Source organism: Onychostruthus taczanowskii, unplaced genomic scaffold (assembly GCF_017590055.1).
Source record: "Onychostruthus taczanowskii isolate IOZ18803 unplaced genomic scaffold, ASM1759005v1 scaffold61, whole genome shotgun sequence".
Taxonomy (NCBI): Eukaryota; Metazoa; Chordata; class Aves; order Passeriformes; family Passeridae; genus Onychostruthus; species Onychostruthus taczanowskii.
Window position 1 is genome coordinate 5,003,916 of NW_024503790.1, and position 24,771 is coordinate 5,028,686.

General features: G+C 45.7%; 1 protein-coding gene across 2 annotated transcripts in view; it reads right to left on the reverse strand.

The window, feature by feature from the left end:
* Positions 1–3,666: 3,666 nt before the first annotated feature.
* MIB2 (MIB E3 ubiquitin protein ligase 2) overlaps positions 3,667–24,771 on the reverse strand; it is a 44,899-nt gene continuing 23,794 nt past the window's right edge. The window contains exons 5-19 of one of the 2 annotated variants that reach the window (XM_041419599.1): positions 22,735–22,929; positions 21,323–21,465; positions 20,372–20,479; positions 19,231–19,335; positions 18,406–18,568; positions 17,147–17,280; positions 15,242–15,390; positions 14,825–14,981; positions 13,675–13,829; positions 13,057–13,183; positions 11,822–12,052; positions 10,542–10,720; positions 8,507–8,691; positions 7,749–7,814; positions 3,667–6,103 (exon numbers count right to left, since the gene is read on the reverse strand). In XM_041419599.1, the coding sequence (XP_041275533.1) occupies positions 5,862–6,103; positions 7,749–7,814; positions 8,507–8,691; positions 10,542–10,720; positions 11,822–12,052; positions 13,057–13,183; positions 13,675–13,829; positions 14,825–14,981; positions 15,242–15,390; positions 17,147–17,280; positions 18,406–18,568; positions 19,231–19,335; positions 20,372–20,479; positions 21,323–21,465; positions 22,735–22,929 (2,339 nt within the window). In that variant the 3' untranslated portion in view covers positions 3,667–5,861. The remainder of the gene's footprint in view (positions 6,104–7,748; positions 7,815–8,506; positions 8,692–10,541; positions 10,721–11,821; positions 12,053–13,056; positions 13,184–13,674; positions 13,830–14,824; positions 14,982–15,241; positions 15,391–17,146; positions 17,281–18,405; positions 18,569–19,230; positions 19,336–20,371; positions 20,480–21,322; positions 21,466–22,734; positions 22,930–24,771) is intronic. The other variant, XM_041419600.1, reaches the window with a different exon arrangement.

Below are 24,771 nucleotides of genomic sequence, written 5' to 3' on the forward strand. Positions count from 1 at the left end.
CCTAGGACAGTTTAATCCTGACCATGGGCAGTTTAATCCTGACCCAGGGCAGTTTAATCCTGATTTAGGACAGTTTAATCCTGCCCTAGGGCAGGGCTTTGTCCTGCACCTTGGACAGGTGAGATTTGCTCAAGGTCCATGTGGAATCAGGACCTGAAACCCTCCAAGCACCCACTCAGTGCCTCATTTTTGTGTCACTCACTCATTTTTGTGTCACTCTCTCATTTTTGTGTCACTCACTCATTTTTGTGGCTCTCATTTTTGTGAAGGGGAGCAGAAGAACCCAATTTTTAAGCAGGGACTGGGGACTCACACAAGCACAGCCTGAGGGGAGCAAGAATTCCCTTCCTCATGTAGAAGTTTTTGTGAAATCCATCTCAGCACGGCCGAGTGAGAGCACAGAGCTTCAGCAAAGTGCATTTTTAGGACCTCACTGTTCCTGAACGCTTCTCCACGCAGCCACAAAGGCTGAGCACAGCCAGGAAAAGCCTTTTTCCATGAGTCACAGAACCGTTCTGAATGGGAAGAGACCGTGCTGCACACGAGCTGCTTTATCCCGTGCTGAACGGGAACCTTGGCACCACCTCTGGGACATTTTTGGGATCCTGCTCCCCTGCCAGGTTATCCCTGGGAGGATCAGAAGGGAGAGCAGGGTTTCTTGGAAAGCACTTTTTGCTTTCTCTCTCCCCGCCGTGCCCATCTAGACAGAAATCCAGCACACCCTGGCCGCAGAGAGCTTTCAAAAGGATTCAAGCTCCAGCCAAATATTTGCTGAGAAACCAGCAGAGCAGCGAGGCCAAGACAAACCTCGGGTTTTAGGGCAAAGGGATCAGCTGAGGAGAGGATCCAGAATTCCAGATGGAGCCTGGCTGATGAAACCCCTGCTCCTCGGAGCCAGCAGGGCACAGAACCCTCGGTGGCACTGCGGGGATGTCCCCCAGCCCTGCCTAGAAAGGTTCTGCAGGGCAGATTTTGGGTTGGATGGGGCAGGATCTGTCATCCCGGCTCTGGAACATTCCTTTGTGCCTCAAGAGCTCTGGAATTCCTGACGTGAGTGGATCCAGAGCTGGGCAGGCACAGACTCTGCTTCTTCCCCCATCCTCCTCTGCATCCATCCTCATCCTCCCCTGCAGGGAGCTCTGCAGGGATTTTCCAGCAAACCAGGGATGCACATCCCAGCTCTGAGCTGCTCTCAGCAGGGAGGGAATGGTGGAAAAAAACCCAAAAAAGGGCAAGGAGAGGCTGTGGAGGACACGGAGCAGGGGATTATTTGCACAGCAGGATGCACTCCCCTCCTTCCACCAGCTCAGCTTTGCTCTCTTCACTCTGCTGTTGAAATATTTGCTTTAAACACACAACACATGGCTCCCTTCCCCAGGGCAGCCTTCAGCTCAAAAATAAGGATTTTTTTTCACCTCTATGGATTATCCTTAGCGTTTCTCTCCTTTCCTTTGCTCAGCCTCCATGAAATGTTATTTTTCAGCACAATTTCCAGTAACTCTGCTCCGTTTCTCAGGACACTGGCACTGCTTCGTCCCAGTGCCCAAAAATAATACAAAAAGCAATTTATGACAACAAATATTACAGCAAAACCTGTAAGTTTTGAACGTGTACATCTGTGCTAAGAGATGCTACAGTGAAAAAAAAAATCAGTGCTGGGAGTGGGGATCTCTGGCTGTGCCAAAGGAACCTCACCTCTCATGAAATTTGTTTATTCAGGGAATCTCTATTTATTGAGCACTGGAATTAAACACCCTGTGGTGATCTGGGAATTCTGCATGGAGCTGAGGAAAGGAGAAGGACCCAAAATCTGATGGCTCAAGGCAGCAGGATGAGGATTTCACCTGCAGGGAATGGGATTTTCCCTCCTGGGCACTTCCAGATTTCACCCTTCAGCTCCCAGCTTGGGGAGAAAAAAACAAAAATAAAACCAACAACCCAACATTCCCGTGGGAATGGCACTGAAAAATTGTTTGTTTTTTTTTCTGTGGGTCATGGGCTAAAAAAAAAAAGGATTTGTGTGCTGGAAGAGGGAGAACAGGAATGTTTGGGGCCTGAAGAGAATTTTCCCATTTTTTAGCCCGCCCCTCGTGACCAGCAGCTGCTGATGTTCCTAGAAAAATCCACGCTCTGATGAAAAACAAATGAGCTGCAAACAGCTCCAGCTGGCACAGGAGAAGGAATATTTTGTTGAAGTGTCATTTGGAGCTGCTGCTCACAGAAGTGCTGCACTGGCCTGACCCAGGCTGGGGCTCAGCTCTGAGCTGAGAGCAGAAATTTGGGGGTGAAATGAGGGAAAAAGGCAAAAACAAAATGAATCCACAGTGAACTGAGAACTGCTCCTCTGGCTGGGGATGATTTTGTCCCTGCTGTCTGGTGGGATGTATTAATAACCTGGTTTTAATATTATAATTAATGTAATGATATGATTTTAATATTATAATTAATTCAATAGAATTAATTTATATTAAATTGCATTACTTCAATATTATAATCTAATATATTAATATAATATAATATAAGATAATATAATATATAATATAATATCATATCATATATTACATTATATTATACAGCTAATATAATTATTAATATAATTATATAATATTTATATTGTAATACGTACTAATTATATATTAATATTATAATTAATTTATTATTAATAACCAACTTGTGGGCGGTTCAATCCTTCTAAAATCTTGGGAGCAGCACAGATTAGTGGCACCATAAAGGAGAGATGGGTTTTTTACCTGACTCTGCTTTGCAAGAAAAAAAAAATCTCCCTCTTTTCTACCAATCTGAATTTTCTACCAATATGAATAATATGAATAATAATAATATGGATAAAATTAATAGTCTGGGGGTAATAAATAGTCTGCAAAATTATTCCCTTGCCCCAAAAAGGGGTTAAGAAAAGCAGATAAAGTTGGCTCAGATTTGGGCTTTTGAGCACTTTTGTTTTGCTGCCCCAGCAAAGATTTTGGGGAAATTTCTGGATTATTCCAAAGGGATTCCCATCAGCTTGGATTTCTGGGAAATAATGAGAATCTGCACCTCTCATTTTTACACCAAAGCTGACTCTGAAGTTCAGCTTCAGGTTCTTTGGGTGTTAAGCAGGAGCCAAATAAATAATTTAGGAGTTACATCTGATCCACTTTCACAGATTAAAAAAAAAATCTATTGAAACTGCAACAAACTCAAGTGAATATCTGGATAAATATTATCTCCAGAAGTCAAGAACTGCTGAAATAACTTTCTGAATAAACCACAGGGTTATAGATAATCAATATTCCCATCACCACCACACACTCCACACAGTTCCACATTGCTTGGGAAGATCTGCCACCTCTTTGCTAAGGAACAAAGGGAGCAGAGGAACACTGGAATTTTTGTTTTGCTTTGTTTGTTTAAATATTGCTTCCAATATGTAACAAACAGGAGGTTTGGGCACCACTGTATCACCAGAGCCCAGACAAACAGCCACACTTCCACCAAAATTTACTTTACAGGATGACTGAGTGGTAATAATTCTCCACTCAGCTGGAAAACAATACAGCTACTGTTTGTACATTCATTTTTAATGCTCAGGAAAATATATATTTTTATTTTATTAAGTTTTGCTGCAAAACAAAGAAACAAAAATGAAATCCCTTTTGTTTTTTTTTTCTCCTCCCCCTCGTATCTTAATTATTACTATTTATTTTCTTTACACTTTGATTGGAGTATTTAACACCTGCCTTTGGCATTATGGATAGAAAGCTCAGGAGTCTCTGAACACACGGCTCTGCCAAAAAAATAAAATAAAATATGGAAGAAGAAGAAGAGTGTCACTTAGAGGTCAGAAATATTTGTTTTAACAGATTTTCTCCAATCAGTGTTCACTACTTTTTCTCTAAGGCACACGCTCTGTCTTTAGGACTCCTGACATCCAGCTGGGCTGCTGAGCCCCAGGGTGCACAGGGGCTTGGGGACATCCCTCCCTGTCCCTGGCTGTCCCTGGCACCTGGCACAGCTGGTCCTGGACCTCCTCGGGAGCTGGGAGCTCTCCTGGATGCCTCTGGAACACCCCAGGATCTGCCCAGCCCAGCTCTGGAGCATCCCGGGATCTGCTCAGCTCTGGAACATTCCAGGATCTGCTCAGCCCAGCTCTGGAGCATCCCGGGATCTGCTCAGCTCTGGAACATCCCAGGATCTGCCCAGCCCAGCTCTGGAACATGCCAGGATCTGCTCAGCTCTGGAACATCCCGGGATCTGTTCAGCTCTGGAACATGCCAGGATCTGTTCAGCTCTGGAGCATCCCAGGATCTGCTCAGGTCTGGAACACCCCAGGATCTGTTCATCTCTGGAACATTCCAGGATCCATTCATCTCTGGAACATTCCAGGATCTGCTCAGCTCTGGAACACCCCAGGATCTGCTCAGCTCTGGAACATGCCAGGATCTGCTCAGCTCTGGAACATTCCAGGATCTGTTCAGCTCTGGAGCATCCCAGGATCTGCTCAGCTCTGGAACACCCCAGGATCTGCTCAGCTCTGGAACACCCCAGGATCTGCCCAGCTCTGGAACATGCCAGGATCTGCTCAGCTCTGGAACATTCCAGGATCTGCTCAGCTCTGGAACACCCCAGGATCTGCCCAGCCCAGCTCTGAAGCATGGTCAGTCCAGTGGTGGTTCTGGATGAGCAGCACAGGTGAGGGAGGGGCTGTCCCTTCCCTGGGACACCCCAGAGGGGACTCCTCCTCCTCCTCCTCTTCCTCCTCCCCTGGCACATCCCTCCTGTGCTTCCCTCCTTTTCCCAGGGAGCCAAACCCCTGCGGAGGGAGGAAGCACAGCAGGGTTGGGGCCGGGGAGGAGCAGCATCCTCAGCCAAGATGTGGATCCTCTCCCGGGCAGATGGGGCACAGGGAGGAGCAGCATCCTCAGAGGAAGATATGGATCCTCTCCTGGGCAGACAGGGCACGGGGAAGAGCAGCATGGATCCTCTCCTGGATGGTCTGGAGGCAGATGGGGGTGGAGCAGCATCTTCACATGAAGATGTGGATCCTCGAAGATGTGGATCCTCTTCTGGATGGCCTGGCAGCAGATGGGGTCAGGGCCAGGGAGGAGCATCCTCAGAGGAAGATGTGGATCCTCTCCCAGGCAGATGGGACTCAGTCAGGGCAGGGGAGGAGCAGCATCCTCAGAGGAAGCTGTGGATCCTCTCCTGGATGGCCTGGAGACAGATGGGGGTGGAGGAACATCCTCAGCTGAAGATGTGGATCCTCTTGCAAGATGGCCTGGAGGCAGATGGGGCACAGGGAGGAGGAGCACCCTCAGAGGAAGCTGTGGATCCTCTCCTGGATGGCCTGGAGACAGATGGGGGTGGAGGAACATCCTCAGCTGAAGATGTGGATCCTCTTGCAAGATGGCCTGGAGGCAGATGGGGGTGGAGGAGCACCCTCAGAGAAGATGTGGATCCTCTGTGGGCAGATGGGACACAGGGAGGAGGAGCATCCTCAGCCAAGATGTGGATCCTCCCTCGGCTGGCCTGGCGGCAGATGGGGGTGGAGGAGCACCCTCAGAGGAAGCTGTGGATCCTGTCCTGGATGTGCTGGAGGCAGATGGGGGTGGAGGAGCACCCTCAGAGGAAGCTGTGAATCCTCTCTCGGGCAGATGGGGCACAGGGAGGAGGAGCACCCTCAGAGGAAGCTGTGGATCCTGTCCTGGATGTGCTGGAGGCAGATGGGGGTGGAGGAGCACCCTCAGACGAAGCTGTGGATCCTCTCCCGGGCAGATGGGGCACAGGGAGGAGGAGCACCCTCAGAGGAAGCTGTGGATCCTGTCCTGGATGTGCTGGAGGCAGATGGGGGTGGAGGAGCACCCTCAGACGAAGATGTGGATCCTCTCGCGGATGGCCTGGCGGCAGATGGGGCACACGGTCAGCGCCGTGCTGCAGTCTGGGCACGAGCCGTGCCCGCACTGGAACACCAGCTTGATCTGGTCGTCGATGCAGATGGGGCAGGTGATCCTCTCCTCCATCTGCCGGTAGCGGCTCTGCAGCTCCTCCATCAGCTTCCTCTGCTCCGTGCACTCCGAGCTGGGGCTGCACTCCACCTCCGTGCTGTCTGTGGGCAGAGATCAGCCTTAATTAACTCATTAACTCCTCCTTCTGCCCCTCCCAGCAGCAGCATCCCACTCACACTGCACTCTCTGCACTCAGCCAGGGATCAAATAAAAATCCTTGGGGTGATGTTTTGTTTTTTTTTTTTTTACTCACTCAGTGCTTTGTGTTTGTTTGGCATGGTTTGGGTTTTTTTTTAAAATCCTGTCTGAAATTCCTGCCTTGGTGCTCTGGAATATGCTGCTCACTTCAAGTGAAAATATTCAAAGTTGGTTGTGATATTCTGCCCCACTAATCTGGGAATCCTTACAGGGATCCTTACTGTGTTCTCTCAGCCTCCTGGTCACACCTGGGACTCCAATTTCTGCCCAAGAAATGTCTGAGAAATTGTGTGTGTCTTTCAGGACACACATGGTCAAACCAGAAGAAACCATCTGAACACCTGTGTTGAGTTTTACAGTTTTCATTTCCATAAATGAAGAGTTTTACATAAATAAGAGTCATGTTTGGTTGACTCTGAAATGAAAGAATCCCAAATCCTGGACAGTGGGAGTCTGGGTAAATATTCTCAGTGCAGCTCCCACTGCTCATTTTCTGCTCCTGAATCACTGATTTACACTGTGATTTACTGATTTATTTCACTACAGATGTCCCATTCCTAATTCTGGAACTAGCTGCACATCAGTGGTGCAAGAAGTGATTTCAAACCCAGTCCTTGGGGACAGGGAGCTTGTCAAAGACAAGCACTGAAGACATCACTGCCAGGGAAATCCTGCTGGTATTTCAGACCTTGATGTTCCTCCTCCACTGGAAATCTGCCTGCAAATGCCCTCTTTGGAATTCCCATCATTATTTTGCTGCCAGTCTGCAGCAAAGACAAATGCTGCTGTCCAGTGTCAGGTCTGAAGTGGTATTTTTGGCAGGGTGGAGTTGCAGAGAGGAGCTCTGGCTCTGCCAGCTGTGCCTGTCCAGTGCCACGGGACTGATTCCTGCTTTTTTTCCAGGCATCAAGTCACAAGGCTGACTCCAAAAAAAGCCCACAATGCTCAGTCACATGCAGGACATGCAATTAAATCCTCACATGCCCTGAGAGTGATCTCAGTGGCAACTTGCATCAACCCCATGGCAAAAGCAAACCCTGCTGCTGCCCTGCTGACATCACAGCTCCTCCTGACACTGGGAAACGTGGACAGGAGAGAAATGTGGGCTGAAAACCTTTATTGAAATACTCCAGCTCTGAGATTTCTGCATAGCTGGGTCATGCCAGCCCTGCACAGACACTGATTTCTCAGCCAGGGGAGGAGCAAGGCTTGCACAAGGTGTAATTTTCCCTCCCTCATGAATTTTCACTGTTAAATCACCCCATGTGAAACCTGACTGCTTTAAATATACAAAATAAGCCAGGCCCAGTAAAGCTCCCTTAAATGTCCTGTCCTATGCAGCTTGAGCTTGGCTTAGACACCTGAGAAAATCTATTAAAATCCACTTTTTTTTTTCCTCTCTGAAGGTGGATAATGCAACAGGCACACACACACACACAAAGCCAAAATAAATGAACTCTTATTTGACTGAAAATCACTGATGCCCCTCAAGCTAAGCCTGTGAGGACCCTCCCCACAGCCCTGAGCAGCAGGACAGCCAGGACATACCTTGTTTCAGCTTTTTGGTTATTGTCACTTGACATTTGATGCACTTCTTCATCCTCCTGGAGCATTCTGCCACAAGGAGAGATGACAATTAAACCCACAACAGACTCAAGAAGATCAGACTTGAACAACCTGAGCCTCCCTGGGTGACTGAGGGATTGCTCCTGCATGGAATGAGGTCACCACCTGCTTTCTGAACTGTGCCCTACTCTTTTATTTAATCTTTCCCAGGTCAGCAGCAAACACATCACTTTAAATCCTCCTTGCTCTGAGCCCCTGGAGCTGCTGCAGCTCTGGGGGAAGAGGACGAAGCTCTGTCACAGAGCTCTGAGCAAACTCCCTGTGCTCACTCACTCTGTGCCCTGTGAGATGAACTTGCTGGCAAGTCTGAGCAGGCTGCCCTTAAATCAGCTGAAATCCCAAAGAATGAAGAGTTAGGAGAGCCAGAGGAGAGGGAAATCCTTCTCAGGAGGTTTCTGGGGGGTAAAGCACTGACAGCCAGAACTGGCTTTCCCTCTGAATTACCCAGGCCCAACAAAGCTGCCTGGAGTCCCAAGCAGCAGGTGGGCAGAACATTTTGTGTTTTTCAGAGATAACTTTGGCTGTCTGAGATGCTGAAATCACGCTGGGGTTGCCTCAGGACACAAACAGCACCAAAGCTCTGTGTGCGAGCAGGGCTGGATTTCTGACAGGGCAAAGAGAGAGGCTGGGAAGAAAACCATGAGGAAAAAAAAAATAAAAAAAAATCAGTGTGGACTCACCTTCACACACAATACTGTGCTGGCATGGGAAGAAATGGATGAGCAAGGCCAGCTCTGAGCAGACCAGGCACTCTGTGGGCACTGCCACGCTGGACACACTGAGGTTGGTCATGGTGTTGGGCGTGGTGTGCACACGGCGAAGGCTGCAGGTGATGCTTGAGCTCTCAGAAGAAACCTGCTGGTCCCTGCAGATGTCAGAAATGAGAGCCACGAGCTCCTTCAGCAGTGGGTAATGGCAGACTGAGCCTTTTTCTGACTCACAGGTGAGGTAACTGAGGGGTGTTTTAATATTTTTATTTCATCTTTCGTTGTTCTATTTCTCTAAAGTATGAAATCTTTTTTTTTTTTTGTAAAGTTATCCTCTAAAACTTGTTTCTAATTCAATTTCTCTCTCAATAATGTCTGTCCTATTCTATAACATTTCTTACCTCAAAATTTACATACATTTTCTCTAAACTATGAAATTTTTTTTGGTAAAGTTATCCTTTAAAACTTGTTTCTAATTCAATTTCTCTCTCAACAATGTCTGTCCTATTGTATAATGTTTCTAAATCAACATTTCTTACCTGAAAATTTACATACATTCTATCTAAAGTATGAAATATTTTTTTGTAAAGTTATCCTTTAAAACTTGTTTCTAATCCAGTTTCTCTCTCAACAATGTCTGTCCTGTTCTATAACATTTCTAAATCATAATTTCCAACCTCAAAATTTACATACATTTTCTCTAAAGTAGGAAATCTTTTTTTAAAGTTATTCTTTAAAACTTGTTTCTAATTCAGTTTCTCTCTCAACAATGTCTGTCCTATTCTAGAACATTTCTAAATCATCATTTCTTACCTCAAGATTTACATACAGATATGTACACACATACTATGTGAACTTTCTGTTAAGTTTTAAGAATTTTCTGCAAATCCATTTCCCACAGGTTATCCCTGGGTTACCCCACAGGGCAGCACAGGCTCAGGCAGATAAACCTGAGACCCTTCCTTGCCCTGCTGGGACAAGCTCAGCTGGGATCCTCAATGGTTCTGCCCAAAAAAGAAAGGAAAAGAGCAGGGATCTCTAATTTATATCCATTTACACAAGTTGAAACTGCTGTTTTGGAGGTAACAGTAAAATAACAGCACAATCATCTGCTGAAAGCAGATAATAATAATAATAATAATAATAATAATAATGGGACAATAATAATAAAAAAATTAATAATAATAATGATAATAATGAGGAATGTCAGCCTGACAGAAATGACATTTTTAAGCAAAAAAACCTCAGTCCAACACCTATTCCACTGGCAGAATTCCTGGGGAAGGTGTTAAAGAGACACTTTTCACCTTTTGCACTGCTGGGGGTTCCTCCTCCAGCAGGAACAGCACAGACTCTGTGCCCCAGATCAAACAGAACTCTGCTTTCCTGTTTGCAAAGCCCAAATCCAAACAAATGCTGCTCAGAGTCCCAGATAAAGCCAGCTCTGACTTGCCATACTCTCCCTCTGGCATTTTCTCAGGTATTTCTCTTATCAGCTTCAAAACAAGTGTTTATCTAGCGCCCTGGAATAAATCCTGGGGGTTTTGGTGCCCACTTTTGCAGTACTCTTTTTAAATATCTGTGAGTGAGGATCAAATGGAAGTAAAACAGAACCCAGGACTGCTCTGCAAAGTTGTTCTCAGTGGCCTCAGAGGCTCCTCAGATTGCCAAGGGTTTGCACAGAGCCTCATCTGTTAATCTGCTTTTCCCAACCCTTCCAAACTCAGCACACAGCCTCACTTCAGCCCTCCACACTCCAGAACAAACAGGACACGCTCAGGGTGACATCCTGAGGGTCTCAGGGATTCTCCATCCCCCCATGAGCAGCTCTAGAGGGTCTCAGGGATTCTCCATCCCTCCTGGAGCAGCTCTAGAGGGTCTCAGGGATTCTCCATCCCTCCTGGAGCAGCTCTAGAGGGTCTCAGGGATTCTCCGTCCCTCCTGCAGCAGTTGCAGAGACACCAGGGCTGGGGGATTCTCTGATTTCCAAGGGTTTCCCGAGGCTCACCTGAATTTCTGTGAGAAGTCTTTGACAATCTGGACAATCCTTCCATCTGTGATGAGGTCCAAAGGAGACTTTCCCCGATGATTTGCATAATTAATATCTGCTCCTTCTTGTGCTAAGTAGCAGGCAATGGCAGTCCCAACGTTCAGCTCCACATTTCCCAGCAAGCCAGAAGCCTGCAGCTAAAAGAAATTGAGAAAAACACTCTGAAATATACTCCCCAAGCTTCTGATCTGCATCAAAATCTAAATAAAGTCTTAAACCTCGTGCTTCAAACTTGGAAGTGCAACTTTTTGAAAGCACACAAAGATTCTTTTTGTAAATAATGGGTTCAAATTTTACACTGCAGGGCCAGGAGTGCCTCAGAGTGACCCTACCTGGTGATTATCCCTACAAATCAGAGAAATGGGCACGAATTTCTCTCAAAGGAAGAAGCTGGAGGCCCCACAGAGCTGCTGAGCAGCTGCTGCAGGGTGACAGCTATTTCAAGAGCCAGACTCTGATGTGCATCATCCCAAATAATTCAAAGTCAAGTCACATATTCCACTGACTCAACCAGCCAGAGTGGGTCAGGCAGGGCAAGTAAAATTAGATGGGAAGGAATTTACAGCACTCAGAGATGGTGTGACTGTCAATAATGCTGGGAGGGACAGGCACAGATCCTCCTGAGGACTTTGGCCCTGCACCTGAGCCATCATCTCCTGGGGGTTTGGTAAGGAGCAGGATGAAGGAGCAGTGCTAAAAAAGGGGAATGGGTGGTTGCACTTATCCTAATAATTTCAAGCATAACAGTAAATAATAATAACATAATAATAATAATAATAATAATAATAATAATAGTAACAACAACAACAGTTTTATTATTATTACTATTATAGATTCATAATAATAAGGATAATAATAGATTCATAATGGTAAATAAGAAAATAACAAAATATAATTAAATAATAATAACAACAATAATAAATAAAATAAGAATAAAAATTAAATAAAGATAAAAGAAGAAAAATAAAATAAAATAAATAATATGAAATTTAATAATAAACATTAAAATCATTAACGTATAATATAACCTATAATGTAATAACATATAATATATAATATATATTATATATTATATATTATATATTATATAATATATATATATATATAACATAGATTATATATATATACACATATATCTATAATACACTAAGATCACACAAAAATCACTAAACCACCACATTCTGTGCTGTTTTACCCACAAAAATCCCCAAACCCCCACGTTCTGGTACTCTGCTCACCTTGGCCAGGAGGGTGGCTCCCATGTCCCCGTCCCTCTTCTCCAGGGCCAGGGCCATGAGCTGCTGGCGCTCCAGGGCGATGTGCATGGCGGTGTCACCATCCTCATCCTCAGCATTGACGTCGCTGCCCTGGCTCACCAGCAGCTGCAGCATGCCCACGTGGCCCTGGATCACGGCCAGGTGCAGCGGGCTCTGCTTCCTGCTGTTCTTCACGTTCACGTCGCAGCGACCCTGCCAAAGCAGGAATTGCAGCACGGGATGAGCTGAGTCTGAGCTTGGCTGCAGAGCTGAGTGTGGGGCCTGGCAGCTCCCAAATCCCACTCCACCTTTGTTGAGTTCAGCTATCTGCTCCTCACAGAAGCACCAATTTGTCGGACAAGACCCATTTCCTGACCCAGAGATGGTGTTTTAAAAACTTTTATTCAATTTTCAGTCTCGTGTGAAGGGTGACACAATACAGACGTTATAATTCACTTGTCACAATCAGGAGTTAACTATTTTCTAATTACAATACACTGTAAGTGTTTCTTGGCTTATCAGTTTTAGTTAGGCCATGCTGTAGATGCTTTCAAGTCCATAAAGTAAAATCACCCCTTGTGGGAGCCTGGAAAAAGCAGGAATTGCACCATGGGGAGATGGGGCTGCTGAGCTTGGCTGCAGAGCTCAGAGTGTGGGGCCTGGCAGCTCCCAAATCCCACTCCACCTTTGTTGAGTTTAGCCAAGCTGTCTGCTCCTCACACTGATTTGTCAGACAATAACACCCTGTTCTGTCCCAGGGATGGGCCACCTGAGAGGTGTCTGAAAAACTTTTATTCCATTTTCAGTCTCATGAGAAGGGTGACACAATACAGACGTTGTAATTCACTCATCACAATCAGGACTTAACTATTTCCTAATTACAATACACTGTAAGTGTTTTTTGCCTTATCAGTTTTAGTTAGACCATGTTGAAGATGCTTTACAGTCAATCATCTAAATTACCCCTTGTGGGAGCCTGGAAAAGCAGGAATTGCAGCACGGGGAGATGGGGCTGCTGAGCTTGGCTGCAGAGCTCAGAGTGTGGGGCCTGGCAGCTCCCAAATCCCACTCCACCTTTGTTGAGTTTAGCTGAGTTATCTGCTCCTCACAGAAGCACCAATTTGTCAGACAACAATACATTTCCTGACCCAGGGATGGGCCAGCTGAGAGGTGTTTGAAAAACTTTTCCTTGATGTTGGTTTTGAGTTATTTCTTACCTCTTTGATGAGAATTTCAGCCACTTCCAAGTGGTTGTTGAGAGCAGCAAGGTGCAGGGCAGTGAATCCATCTTCCTTTTTGGAGTCCACCAGCTGTCGAGCCCTGGCCAGAATCTTTTTTATGGCTCTGCAGAGTTGGAGAGGTTATTAAAGATGGAAGAATTGAATTTCTGCCTCTCCTGTCAGGAGTTATCCATGTCCATGTTTTACCAGGTGGTGCTGACACCAGCAATGAAGAGCAGTCCCTCAAACACACAGAATTACAAGAATACAACAAAAGCCCTCCGTTATCTTTAATAAAGCAGGGAAAAGCCACATTGCTTTGAAAATAATGAGGAGATTTATCTTTGGAAGAGTTCCAGAGGCTCCCAGGCTTTCTAAGACCCAAATATCTGAGACTGTTCAGAAACAGTGAGATTCCCAGCCTAGGGAAGCATGAGAAAGATGAGATGGGGAAAGCAGACAGGAGTTTCCTGTGAAGGCCTGAAGGAGCTTATCCAAACCCAAGAAATGTTTAACCAACTATCCAGAACCTCATTTGCCACCTCCTCAGCCAGCCAGCACAAATTAACACCTGCTAAAGGCATAAAAAAGGAAAAAAAAAGAAAGGTGACTTACAGCTTGTTGCCTTTCAGGGCAGAATAGTGGAGCAGGTTGAAGCCTTGACAGTTCTGGACAGTGAAATCGATGTTGGGAACTTCAGTGAGAATCTCAATCACGACTTTGTAGTCCATGGTGATAGCATAGTGCAGGGGGGTGTCTCCCCGGGAATCCTACACATGGAGACCAAAGCAAACCCAGGTTACCAACCTCAGAAAGCCCCAGGAAACCCACTGGGAGCTGCTGGAACTCCTGAGCAGCTCTGAGGGATGACCCAGCAGAAAACAGCCCCACCAGCACACAATAAACCCTAAAAATGGGCTGGGTCCAAGTCACCATCACTGCCTGGCCTTAAAAACGTTAAAAAATCTTGGTTTTGGGAACAGGAGTGTGGCCACAACACACAGGAACAGCAGCCCAGCTCTCCCTGGAAGCCTGAGCAGAGCAGAAAATGCTGATGTGATGAAGAAGGGGCAGACTCAAAGCTGGAATTTCAGGGTACTGAAATTCAGGAATATTTCCTAGTGCCTCTTCAGAGGACAAATTTGAATTCTACAAAGCCACAGATGGTGTAAGACGTAAAGAAGTATTATTATTGTTGTTAAGAATGAAGGGATGGGACTATTTTTGGGCTAAGAACAATTTATTGTTTAGATAAACATTAGTATCAGAGATTGTGAAATTTTAAAGGAGTAAGCAGTTGGCTATAGCTTAAGAGTAGTCACAAGTTCTTTGTTATAAGATAATTTATAATTTTTTAAGCTAATAGATAGTTGTTACAAGGTTTATTTTGTTTTTCTAACTTAATTTTGTTGCACTGTGGATACTTTTGTCTAATGGGTTTCTGTCTCATGTCTGTATATATGTTTCTATCATAACTTCTAAATTCTTACCTTATTTTATGTAACTACACTTTTACTTTATAAACTTTTCACTATTTTATCAATACAGCTTCTTGATATATTTTTACTTACAACTACAGAAACATAAGTTTATGGTTTTTTCTGCTTAATGTCTGTGTATTGTATTTTTACATTCATCTAAGCTCCCCTCGAGGATGTAAATCAAACTTTTCTCACAAAGAAGCACCTCCCCACCTCAAAAAAAAACCCAAAAAAATCCTCCAACACCTCCCTGGCCCAAATGCCTGCAGTAATGCCAAACTTACTGGGAGGTTGACATCACAGTTGAGCTCACAGAGGGCTCTCACCACCTCGGTGAAGCCTTGGCTGACAGCGACGTACAGGGCTGTGCACTTGGCATTGTTCAGCAGGTCTGCACTGGCCCCCTTGGCCAGCAGCACACGGGCAACTTCAGCTTGGTTTCTGGTTTAAAGCAAGGAAAAAACCCAGATTTGAGTCATTCCAGTCAATTCTTTCTCTTTGCAAAGCAACAGAAATCAGGTTTTGTATCCTCTCAGCCCCACTCCGCTTCCCCTCAGTGTTAAAAAAACTGGGGTGGTTTTGTTTTATTTTGTTTTGTGTCTGGTTGGGGTTTTTTTTGTTGTTCTGTTTGGGGTTTTTTTTTGTTGTTAGGGTTGGGATTATTGCTATTATTTCCATCAGCAGGAGGGGAGGTGTCCTACCCAAAGGCTGCGTAGTGCAGCGCCGTGTCCCCCTCGTCGTCACGCAGGTCGACGTTGGCGTGTGCCTGCAGCAGAGCCTTCACCACCTCCAGGTGCCCCTGGTAAGAGGCAATCTGCAGGGCAGTCCTGCCCTGGTTCTTGGCATCCACCTTTGGGAAGGGCAGAGACACAGAAAATCAGGGATGAGCTCGTTCTGTGCCTGGAGCAGGGTGGGAACAGCCCAGAAATCCCACGGGGTGCGTGCCCTGCTGGCTCCCCTGCTGGCTCCCAGCTGAGCTTGTCCCAGAACATTCTGGAAGGGGAAGGGGGCAGCATGTTTAGTCAAGAGGGGAGAAGTGAGAGAACAGAGCTGGAGCTCTGTAATTGCAAAGCCCTGCTGCCAAATCACTCAGTGCCTGAGAGCACGACGCTCCTTGATACCTCTGCCAACAATTCCCTTCCCAAGGGGAAATGTGTGAGGAAATCAAATCAGCTTTGCATAAGGCTCTGGAGCTGCCAGGTCCCTGCTGTGCTGTGCTGCTGCAGGTACTTCAGTGGGTGCAGTGGCTGCAGGGGACACCTCAGGGCTCAAGTGCTGCAGTGAGAGTTTTGGAGAGTTAAAGGCACAAGAGGTAAAAAAAAAAAAGGCAAAGCAGCTTCTGAAAGCAGTGGAGGCTAAGGAGAGGAGAAAGAGGCACAAAACCTCAGCAGATTGGCAAGGAGAACAAGTTAATAATGAAGGTTTTATCCCTGCAGCAGTCAGAGCACAGGAGAGGCAGCACTTCCCTGGACAGGCTCAAAATGATGGGTGAGTCCTTTGGGCAAAGAGGAATTAGAGGTCACTGCTGTTCTTCCATTGACACCAGGCTGATAAGCTGGAAAAACCCTGCCAAGCAATTCCAACTTGCTCTAAGTCAGCCTCAAATCCAGCCTGATCTCTCTGTAAGTCTCTAATAGAAACAGCTAATTTATTTACATATATATATATTAGAGTAGAAATAGAAGTCTAATAAAAATAACTGATCGTATCATGGATTCCTTACTCTTGAGACTTTCCTATTTGGGATCAATCTGAGAATTGCAAGTATTTGTGTCTCCTTCCCACCCTCAGAAGTTTATTTATAAACTTAAATTTAAGTTTATAAATAATGAAGCATAATAAATACCAGACAACCACTAAATCAACTTCTTCAGAGCTGATCCTGGGTCACAGCCCCACAACCACACCCCCAACAAAACCTTTTTGTTACTCATGGTTTCCAAGGACACACTACTGAAACTTTGGGGGTTTTTTTTCTTTTTTTTTTTGCCCTGTATCTAAACCCTGAGCCCCTCCCTGCAGGAGGTTTCAGGAGATGTGATCCTGACAGTTTGGCACTCTGCAAGCACAGGAATTGTCCAGCCCAGCTCCCTGCTCCAGTCAGACATGAGATAAGACACTGCACAGATCTGGGCAGCTTTTCTCCCCTCCTGATTCCAACAATGTGATTTTACAAGGTCCTCTAAGGACAGGCACAGCCAGACACAAGCCCTGCCTTTCTTTTCCAACAGATTTTCTGATTTCTGCTCTTGTTTTCCTATAGATAAACCCCTCTCCCTCTCATTCTACAGCTGCAGTGGCCACACAGGAAATTTGGGAAAAGCCAGCTTGGGAAAGGTGCTGTAAGGATTTTAGTTCAGATTTACTGCCACAAAATAGAGGCATAAAATATACACATTTAACTTGTGAATTTAATCCTTGCAGCAATTGCAATCCTTGCAGAAATTGCAGCAAAATAAATATTCCAGCTGTTAGGAGATACCACCAAGCCTGACACATCTATTGTTGTCCTCACATTCTTTTCCCTGCTTGACTACAGAATTTTATGATGATGTTTGAAAGAGCAGAAACAAAGGAAAAATAACATTTTTGTCTTCCAAACTTGCCTTGTCTGGGTATTTCTGGAGGAGCTCCCGGATTTTAGCTGCGTTGTTGAGGGCTGCACAAATGACCAGGCACCCTGCATGCTCTGACTCTGTCCTCTGGGACAGCAGCTTCTCCAGGACAGTCACCAAAGTACCTGAAAAAGAGACAGAAATGCACCTGTCACCCCACATCTCTCAGTGTTTGAGGGGACACAGGTGTCACAGCTCCCCAGCAGTGCAAAGTCAAAAAAATTTTGCAAGTTCTGCCTCAAGTCTGACTTGAGCAAACAGCTCCAGATCCATCTGAATCAGGAAAACAAACAAAAATCCTGGCAAGTCTGTGCTCCCTCCCACATGATCCTGACACTCAGAGGAAATAAAGATGGTCAGGCCACAAAAAAAAATTCTGAGCAGATGTGCAAAGCACAAAAAAAATCCCCTCCATGCACCATGTGGTCCCAAACTCGATTTCAGGGCAGATTAGGCAAAACAATTGTGGATTTCACAACAGTTCCATGCACAGACCTGGGAATATTTCACAAGAATCAGTGTCCTTGTGCAGGAAACAGGATGGAACAGGGAACTGAGACACAACAGGAACGAGGCAAATACTGAACCTAGGGCAGAACTGTGCTTAGCAATTCTGAGCCCTAAATTCTGTATTTTCCTGTTAAGCCCAGCATTTCCAAGTCCTAAAGTCTTTATTTTCCTGTCAAAACCAGTTTTGCTTACCCAGTAAGGCACAGCTGGGTTTTATTCTGTATTTTTCCCATTAATCCCAGCATCTCCAAGTCCTAAATTCTGCATTTTCCCATTAAGCTCAGCATTTCCAAGTCCTAAATCCTGCATTTCCCCATTAATCCCACCATTTCCCAGTCCTAAATTCCAGTGAGTCCTCAATTCTGCATTTTCCTGTCAATCCCATCATTTCCAAGTACTAAATCCTGCATTTTCCTGTTCATCCCAGCATTTCCCACACCTAAATTCCAGTGAGTCCTGAATTCTGCATTTTCCTAGTAATCCCATCATTTCCAAGTCCTAAATCCTACATTTCTCCATTAATCCCAGCATTTCCCAGCCATAAATCCTGTATTTCCCCATTAATCCCAGCATTTCCAAGCCCTAAATCCTGCATTCTCCTACGGCCCAGCTTGGTTTGCCCAGCAAAGCACAGCCAAACTTCAGTTCTTCATCCAGGGAAGAACACCTGGATTTTGCCACCACCCAAAGAGCTGGAACAAAGATCTCCCAGCCCTGGGAGGAGCAGGTTTGTCCCTCACTTTTGGACTCCTTGGCACTGTCTGTGGTCATCAGGTTGGCCTCCTCCTCCCTCTGGTAGGCTGTCAGGCAGGCAGGGTTGAAGGTCCAGGACTGTCCCCCCACTGACACTCGCAGATCTCCATCCCCATAGACCTTGATCACCTTCCCAATGTGCCCCAGGGTCTGGAAGGAAAAAAAAAAGGATTTTTTTTTTTTCTCCACCACAAGTTCCCAGACCCAAAGCCAGGGTTTTTTGGTTTTTTTTTTTTTGGGTTTATTTTTTCGTAAAGCTGCAGCTCCTGCTGTGTGAAAAGAAGCACTGGACAATGACACACTCACAGACAGCTCCCACTTCGAGGACACCAGAGGGTTCTCACCAGTTTCTGTCTCACTGGTTTGCCATGGAAGGGTTTTCCCAGCCACACTGGGAAAGGCTGGGGAGGAAGGTGCTGACAAGAACTGATCAAGCTGGGACTGGGGACGGTTTCCTCTGGGCTTTAACTGCTCCTGGAGGAACCTGCACCCCACTTTTTAGCCATGCTGGGCTGATTTTTCCACCTCCCTGCCTCATTGCAGAGAGTCAGGGAGGGCATAAGAGGAATTTGATGATGGAAACCTCTCCCACGAGTTGGTGGCAGCCAAATCCTTTTTTGCTGGATTCCCCCTTGTCCCGTTCAGTGCCGCGGGCACGACGGCGTCACCGAGAGCCACCAGCAGCAGGGGCTGGGCAGGGACTTCCCAGCAGGAATTCTGGGGGGGTACAAGCCCATGTCTAAGTGCTGAGGGCTTGGGGGAGCTCAGGAGGTTACTGGACTGTCCTGGAACTGGAACTGGCGCGCACTCACAGGTGCCATCTCATCTGTCCACTCCCCATGACCAGGTTGGAACCGCTTCACTGTTTCCATATCATCTATCACCCGGACCACATCACCAACCCAAAAGGTGTTGAGCTACAAGAAAAAGAAAGTCATAAGCTTTTGGGGGATGAAGCCACACACAGACAGAGACAAAAAATTAATAGTGATCAGCCCGCACCACCCCAGTCCCAAAATCCCAACAAACAAGACACCCACTGAGTCAAAAAACAGCATGGCAAAACATAAATGCAGCTACCAAGAAAATTAACACAGCCCAATTCTTTTTTAAGCCAAGTACACATTTAAGTAGGGAAATAATTTGGAACAGGCAGTTTCCTAACTTCTTTTGCTCCAAATGGTTTATTATTAATACCAGATAAAGCATGGAAGTTTTCTTGGTCCATCTCCTCGCTACACCTGGCTGGGCACTGGAGATTTTAATTCAATCTAATAAGGAAGTTAAATGTTTGTTATTTTAAACAGAAAAGGGAAAGCAGGGTTTATCTGTGCTGGGAATTTGCCAGATGCTCCCTCTGCTCACTGAGCTAGGAAGGGAGCAGTGTCAAAACACACTTTTCAGAGCAGACTGATTTTGTGCAAAACAGTCTGACACTGCATTTTCCACTGGTGTTGGGAGTTTTTAGCATTGTGACCTTGCTCAGGTCAGAATTTTGTGGTCTTCCAGCAGCTTCTTCTACACCTAATTATCTCTAATTATCCACTTCTCAAAGTCCTCAAACCTCTGGGGAAGGCCAGAGCTGCGAGCTTTAGAAATACAGCCACAAAATTAGAAGGGCTGGATTAAAGTTTCAGAAGAAACCAAAGACAAGTGAAACAGAGCTGCAAAAAATAACAAGATGAAGACACAAAACAAGGAAGGACAAAAAAAAAAAAACAAAGGGAAATTATGTGGGGAAAAGGTTCATCACAAGGGCAAGGCAGCCGCAGAAGGATGAGGGACTGGAAGCTGAAATTAAGAAATGCAGTTTACCTTCAGGACTTTGCAAAAGTTCAAAAAACAGGACAATTGTGTTTAGAAGAGCAGGGTGTCCCTTCAGCACCTCTGGGGACACACTGAGCCCTAACCCAGCAGGGTCAGTGACCTCCCTGCAGCATTCCCAGCACCTACCTTGGTCAGGGCTCCAGGGTGGAAAGTCCAGCGGGTCTCAGGGTTGAACTGGACCCTCACGTCCCCTCTGTCCGTGATCCTGTGCACGGTCCCTGTCTGCCCAATGAACTTTGGGCACAAAATAAAAGAGGGGAAAGCCCCTCGATAAATCACCTTGTTTAATAGTGGGGAAAGAAGGTGTCTAAGGCTAAACCACCCAGCATTTCCCATCCACACTGCTCCCAAATCTACCTTCTGTAGCTTCCTACTAAGCCCAGCATTTCCCAGTCCTAAACTCTGGATTTTCCCTTTAATTCCATCATTTCCCAATCCTAAATTCTGCATTTTCCTGTTAATCCCAACATTTTCAAGTCCTAAATTCCTGTGAGTCCTAAATTCTGGATTTTCCTATTAATCCAAGCATTTCCAAGTCCTAAATTCCTGTGAGTCCTAAATTCTGGATTTTCCTATTAACCCAAGCATTTCCAAGTCCTAAATCCCTGTGAATCTTAAATTCCGTATTTTCCTGTTAATCCCAGATTTCCCAGTCCGAATTTCTGGATTTTCCCTTTAATTCCATCATTTCCCAATCCTAAATTCTGCATTTTCCTGTTAATCCCAACATTCCAAGTCCTAAATCCCTGTGAATCTTAAATTCCGTATTTTCCTGTTAATCCCAGATTTCCCAGTCCGAATTTCTGGATTTTCCCTTTAATTCCATCATTTCCCAATCCTAAATTCTGCATTTTCCTGTTAATCCCAACATGTTTCAAGTCCTAAATTCCTGTAAATATCTACAAGGCCCTTCTCATCCAACAGAGCCCAAACTGGAGTCAGAGTTATCACTAAAAAAATCTGCATTTGTGATTCACTTCAGCTCTAAGGTCACACAAAGATGTTCTGGTAACTTCCTGAGCAGTGCAGAAGGAGGCAGAGGCTGGAATTGTACCCAGGGAGAACCCAAGGACTTACCTCAGCCATTTTGGGATTCCAGCCCCCGTGGCCCTCCTGCATCTCCCGCAGGATGTCGATGTCCAGCAGGCACTTCACCTTGTCCCCGTGCTGGAAGGGATGCCTGTCAGTGCTCTCCTTCCTCTGCAGCTCAGCTGGTTTCCCTGGGGACAGCAAGGACAGCACCCACAGGCATGCAGGGTGCAGTCACACACCCTGGGTGCCACACTGGCTTCCTTACAAGGGCTGAAAATTAACATTAATTTGGGGCAGAATGGTGCAAATCCCTTTTCATGCTCTATACACTCTACAGGACAGCAGAGAAATCAGCAGCATTTATCTCTAATTATATTAATAATTACATTATATTAAAATTATATTTTACGATTTCCAATTTTATATTAATAATCCATAAGCAGCTCTAACAAGAGCCATTTTGTGCCTCTGCAGAGCAGGGAATGCCTCTCAGGCCCTGGCAGACACCAGGAGCTGTTCTTAGCAATCCACTCACCCACAACTGCTGTTCAGACATGCCCACACAGCACCCAAAATTAGTTCTTCCCCCCCACAGGCAGGCACAGAATTCACTCTGAGGAGTTCCTTACCCTCCCACTCATCCCATGCATCCATACCCCTGGAATTAATCTCCTCATCCAACCTTTCCCTCCCCTCATGCTCTTGCCAAGGTGCCCAGGGAGAGAAAAGTTTGAGAAGGACTGGTAAAAATCTTCCTGAAAAGTTTTGCCTGATAAAAACCCTGATTTTGTTGCTGCAAACACCAGAACAGACCCCTCTGTTTTCCTTCAGGGGAGCCAAAGATGTCCCTGCATCTCATTAAAAGAAAACCAACCCCACAGCTAAATTACACCTGGGTGGAAAAAAAGCTTCAAATCCAAAAGCACAAGGAGTTTCCTTGGACTTAAGAGGAAAGGGGGATTCCAGCAAGTTGCCAGTACAGACATCCCCTTTTCCCATAATTTTTTATAATTTTTGGCTGTTCCATTCTCCAGAGTCTCCCTTTGGTCACGTTCCCACTTTTGGCTCCACCAGGAGAGTGTTTGCTTTCTAAAAGCACAGCGAACAACAAGCTTGCCTGAAGAGTGAAAAGCTTTGGATTGACAAATGTAACAAAAGTGAGAAAAGTTGGGTTCTCTGTAGCAGAGTGGGAATTTCCTGCGTTTCCAGCAGAGGTTGTATTCCTTGGGATAGAATTGTGGGTATTCCGATGATTTTAACACTAAAAGTCCAAACTATTTCATGAACCGTTCTGAGATCAAGCAGTATGTTCACACACAAACCAAATTCTCTCAAATAATGCTCATTATGTGGGAACTTTAGAAAACCAGGAGGTGGTTTTGTGTCTTCCAAACAAAAAATGGCTTCAGCGCCAACGGCCGTGTGAATCACAACTTCTCAACGAAGACTTCACCCACCTAATTTTGGGAGGTGCTCCTTGTAGTAGAAGCCCCCAGAAGCCTCCACAGTACATTTGAGGTCCACTTTTCCCTTGTGGCCCACCCTGTAGACGTTGGTGGTGCCATCTGCCCAGGTGACGCTGGCGACGCTGCGGCCGGTCTCCACGTCCCAGCCGCGGATATCGACCACGCGGCCGGTCTTACCCTCACCCCCTGAGGGGAAAAGAAGTGCAAATCAGGAAAACTGGATCATGGGACAACTCATTTGGAGTGATTAGGAGGGAATCTCTGTGTTAAAGTTGCTGAAACCCAGCGAGCTGTTCAATTTTGGAATGATTCTGTGGAGGATTCCTGGTGTGCAGGAGCGTGGCCTAGTTGGGGAATACACACGTGGTGTCATGGCACCACACTGTGGCAACAAAAATACTCAGCAGTGCTGCAAGATCCAGGATCCAAGTGCTAAAGATCCACCCAGGATCTTGCAATATCTCTCCAACACCATCCATGTGCTGCAAGATCCAGGATCCAAGGGTTCAAGATCCACCCAGGATCTTTCAATCTCTCCCCAACACCATCCATGTGCTGCAAGATCCACCCAGGATCTTTAAATCTCTCCCCAACCCCATCCAGGGGGGGAACATCAAAGAAACTTGGTTTTCTTCAAGCAAGGAGCTTGAGGAATCCAGAAGAAGAGGATGGATGTGGGGAGGTGATTCTGGCTGGGCACTGGGACGTGCTCTGATTCAAGAGACAACACAGTGAAGGCAATCAGGGTTTGCAGATTCCCAGTCTGGGCAAGTCCCAACACTTCCCCAAGACTTCCCCAGACAAGGACAGCAAGATCTGTCTCACTGAGGAACTTGTGGTTGTCTGCAAAGTCCTGAAACCCAACAGCCTGACGGAGCTGAGCTCCTCATTCATCAGCACAATGCAAAGGCTGGGTTTTGCTGGCAGTTCTGCTCATGACAAGACCACGGCTGCGGATGGAGCAGCTCCACCAAGACCAGAGAGCAGCTGAGGGCTGGATTTAGGGCTCCTCTCACTGCTCCTGCCCAGGGAGCTGCTTTCAGGTCAGCAGCACCGTCAGCAGCACCAGTCTCAGACATGTAAATGCTGCTGTGATCTCCAGAGGGTGGATAAGCTGTATTGAGCATAAGCTGATTTACCCTCTGACCCTGCAAGCATCCACATCCTCCACCGAGCCCAGAGCTGCAATAAATGGCAGAGTCAACTCTGGAAACCTTTGAACTTTTGACTTAATTCTTCAGAGGAAAAAGGAGGTGTAAACATCACAGTGTGTGTGCAGGGTTCTGGGACAAATGGGGAGGAAAGCTCCCTCAGCCCTGGAGCAGCACACAGCAACTGCTGTCACTGACCTGGGGACAGGAATTACACCCCTAAAGCAGTTTAAAAAAACCATTTTTGTCCCATTGCATTCTCAGCCTGAAGGTTTCAATTCCTACAGAAAGCAGGAACCAACCTCCAGTAACCACAGAGTCCTTCATCAGTGCACCATGGGAAACCCTCCTTAGAGAGAATTCCTCCTCACTGTTCTTGAAAGTATCCAAATAAAGACATTGCAAAAACTCCAAAAGAAAATGGATACTGTGCACAAAGTCAGATAAACTCTCCACTATCAATTAAAGCTTTTTCAGGAAGAGGGGAGTCTTTCTTTTCTTGTAACGTGGTGTGCATTTACAATTTTATACAAGAACTTCCAGCATGGTTCTCAGTGGTTTTCACATCTATGGAAGAGGAGCAGCAAAACTTCCTCCCCACACCCTGGACATGGTTTATGTCACAGATATGTGACAAACAACAAATACAAGGAAAAAATAGATTTTAATTAGTCAAAAGAACAGGCACCTGCATCACTTGAACAACCCCCCCTAGAAGCTGCTGCTCAACATGTGGATTTTCAACCAGCAATTTGCAAAAATAAAAGAATATTTTACATACAGAAAAACTTATTTATATATATATATATATATATATATATATATGTGTGTGTGTGTATATATATATACATACACACATATATATAGTTTTGTATAT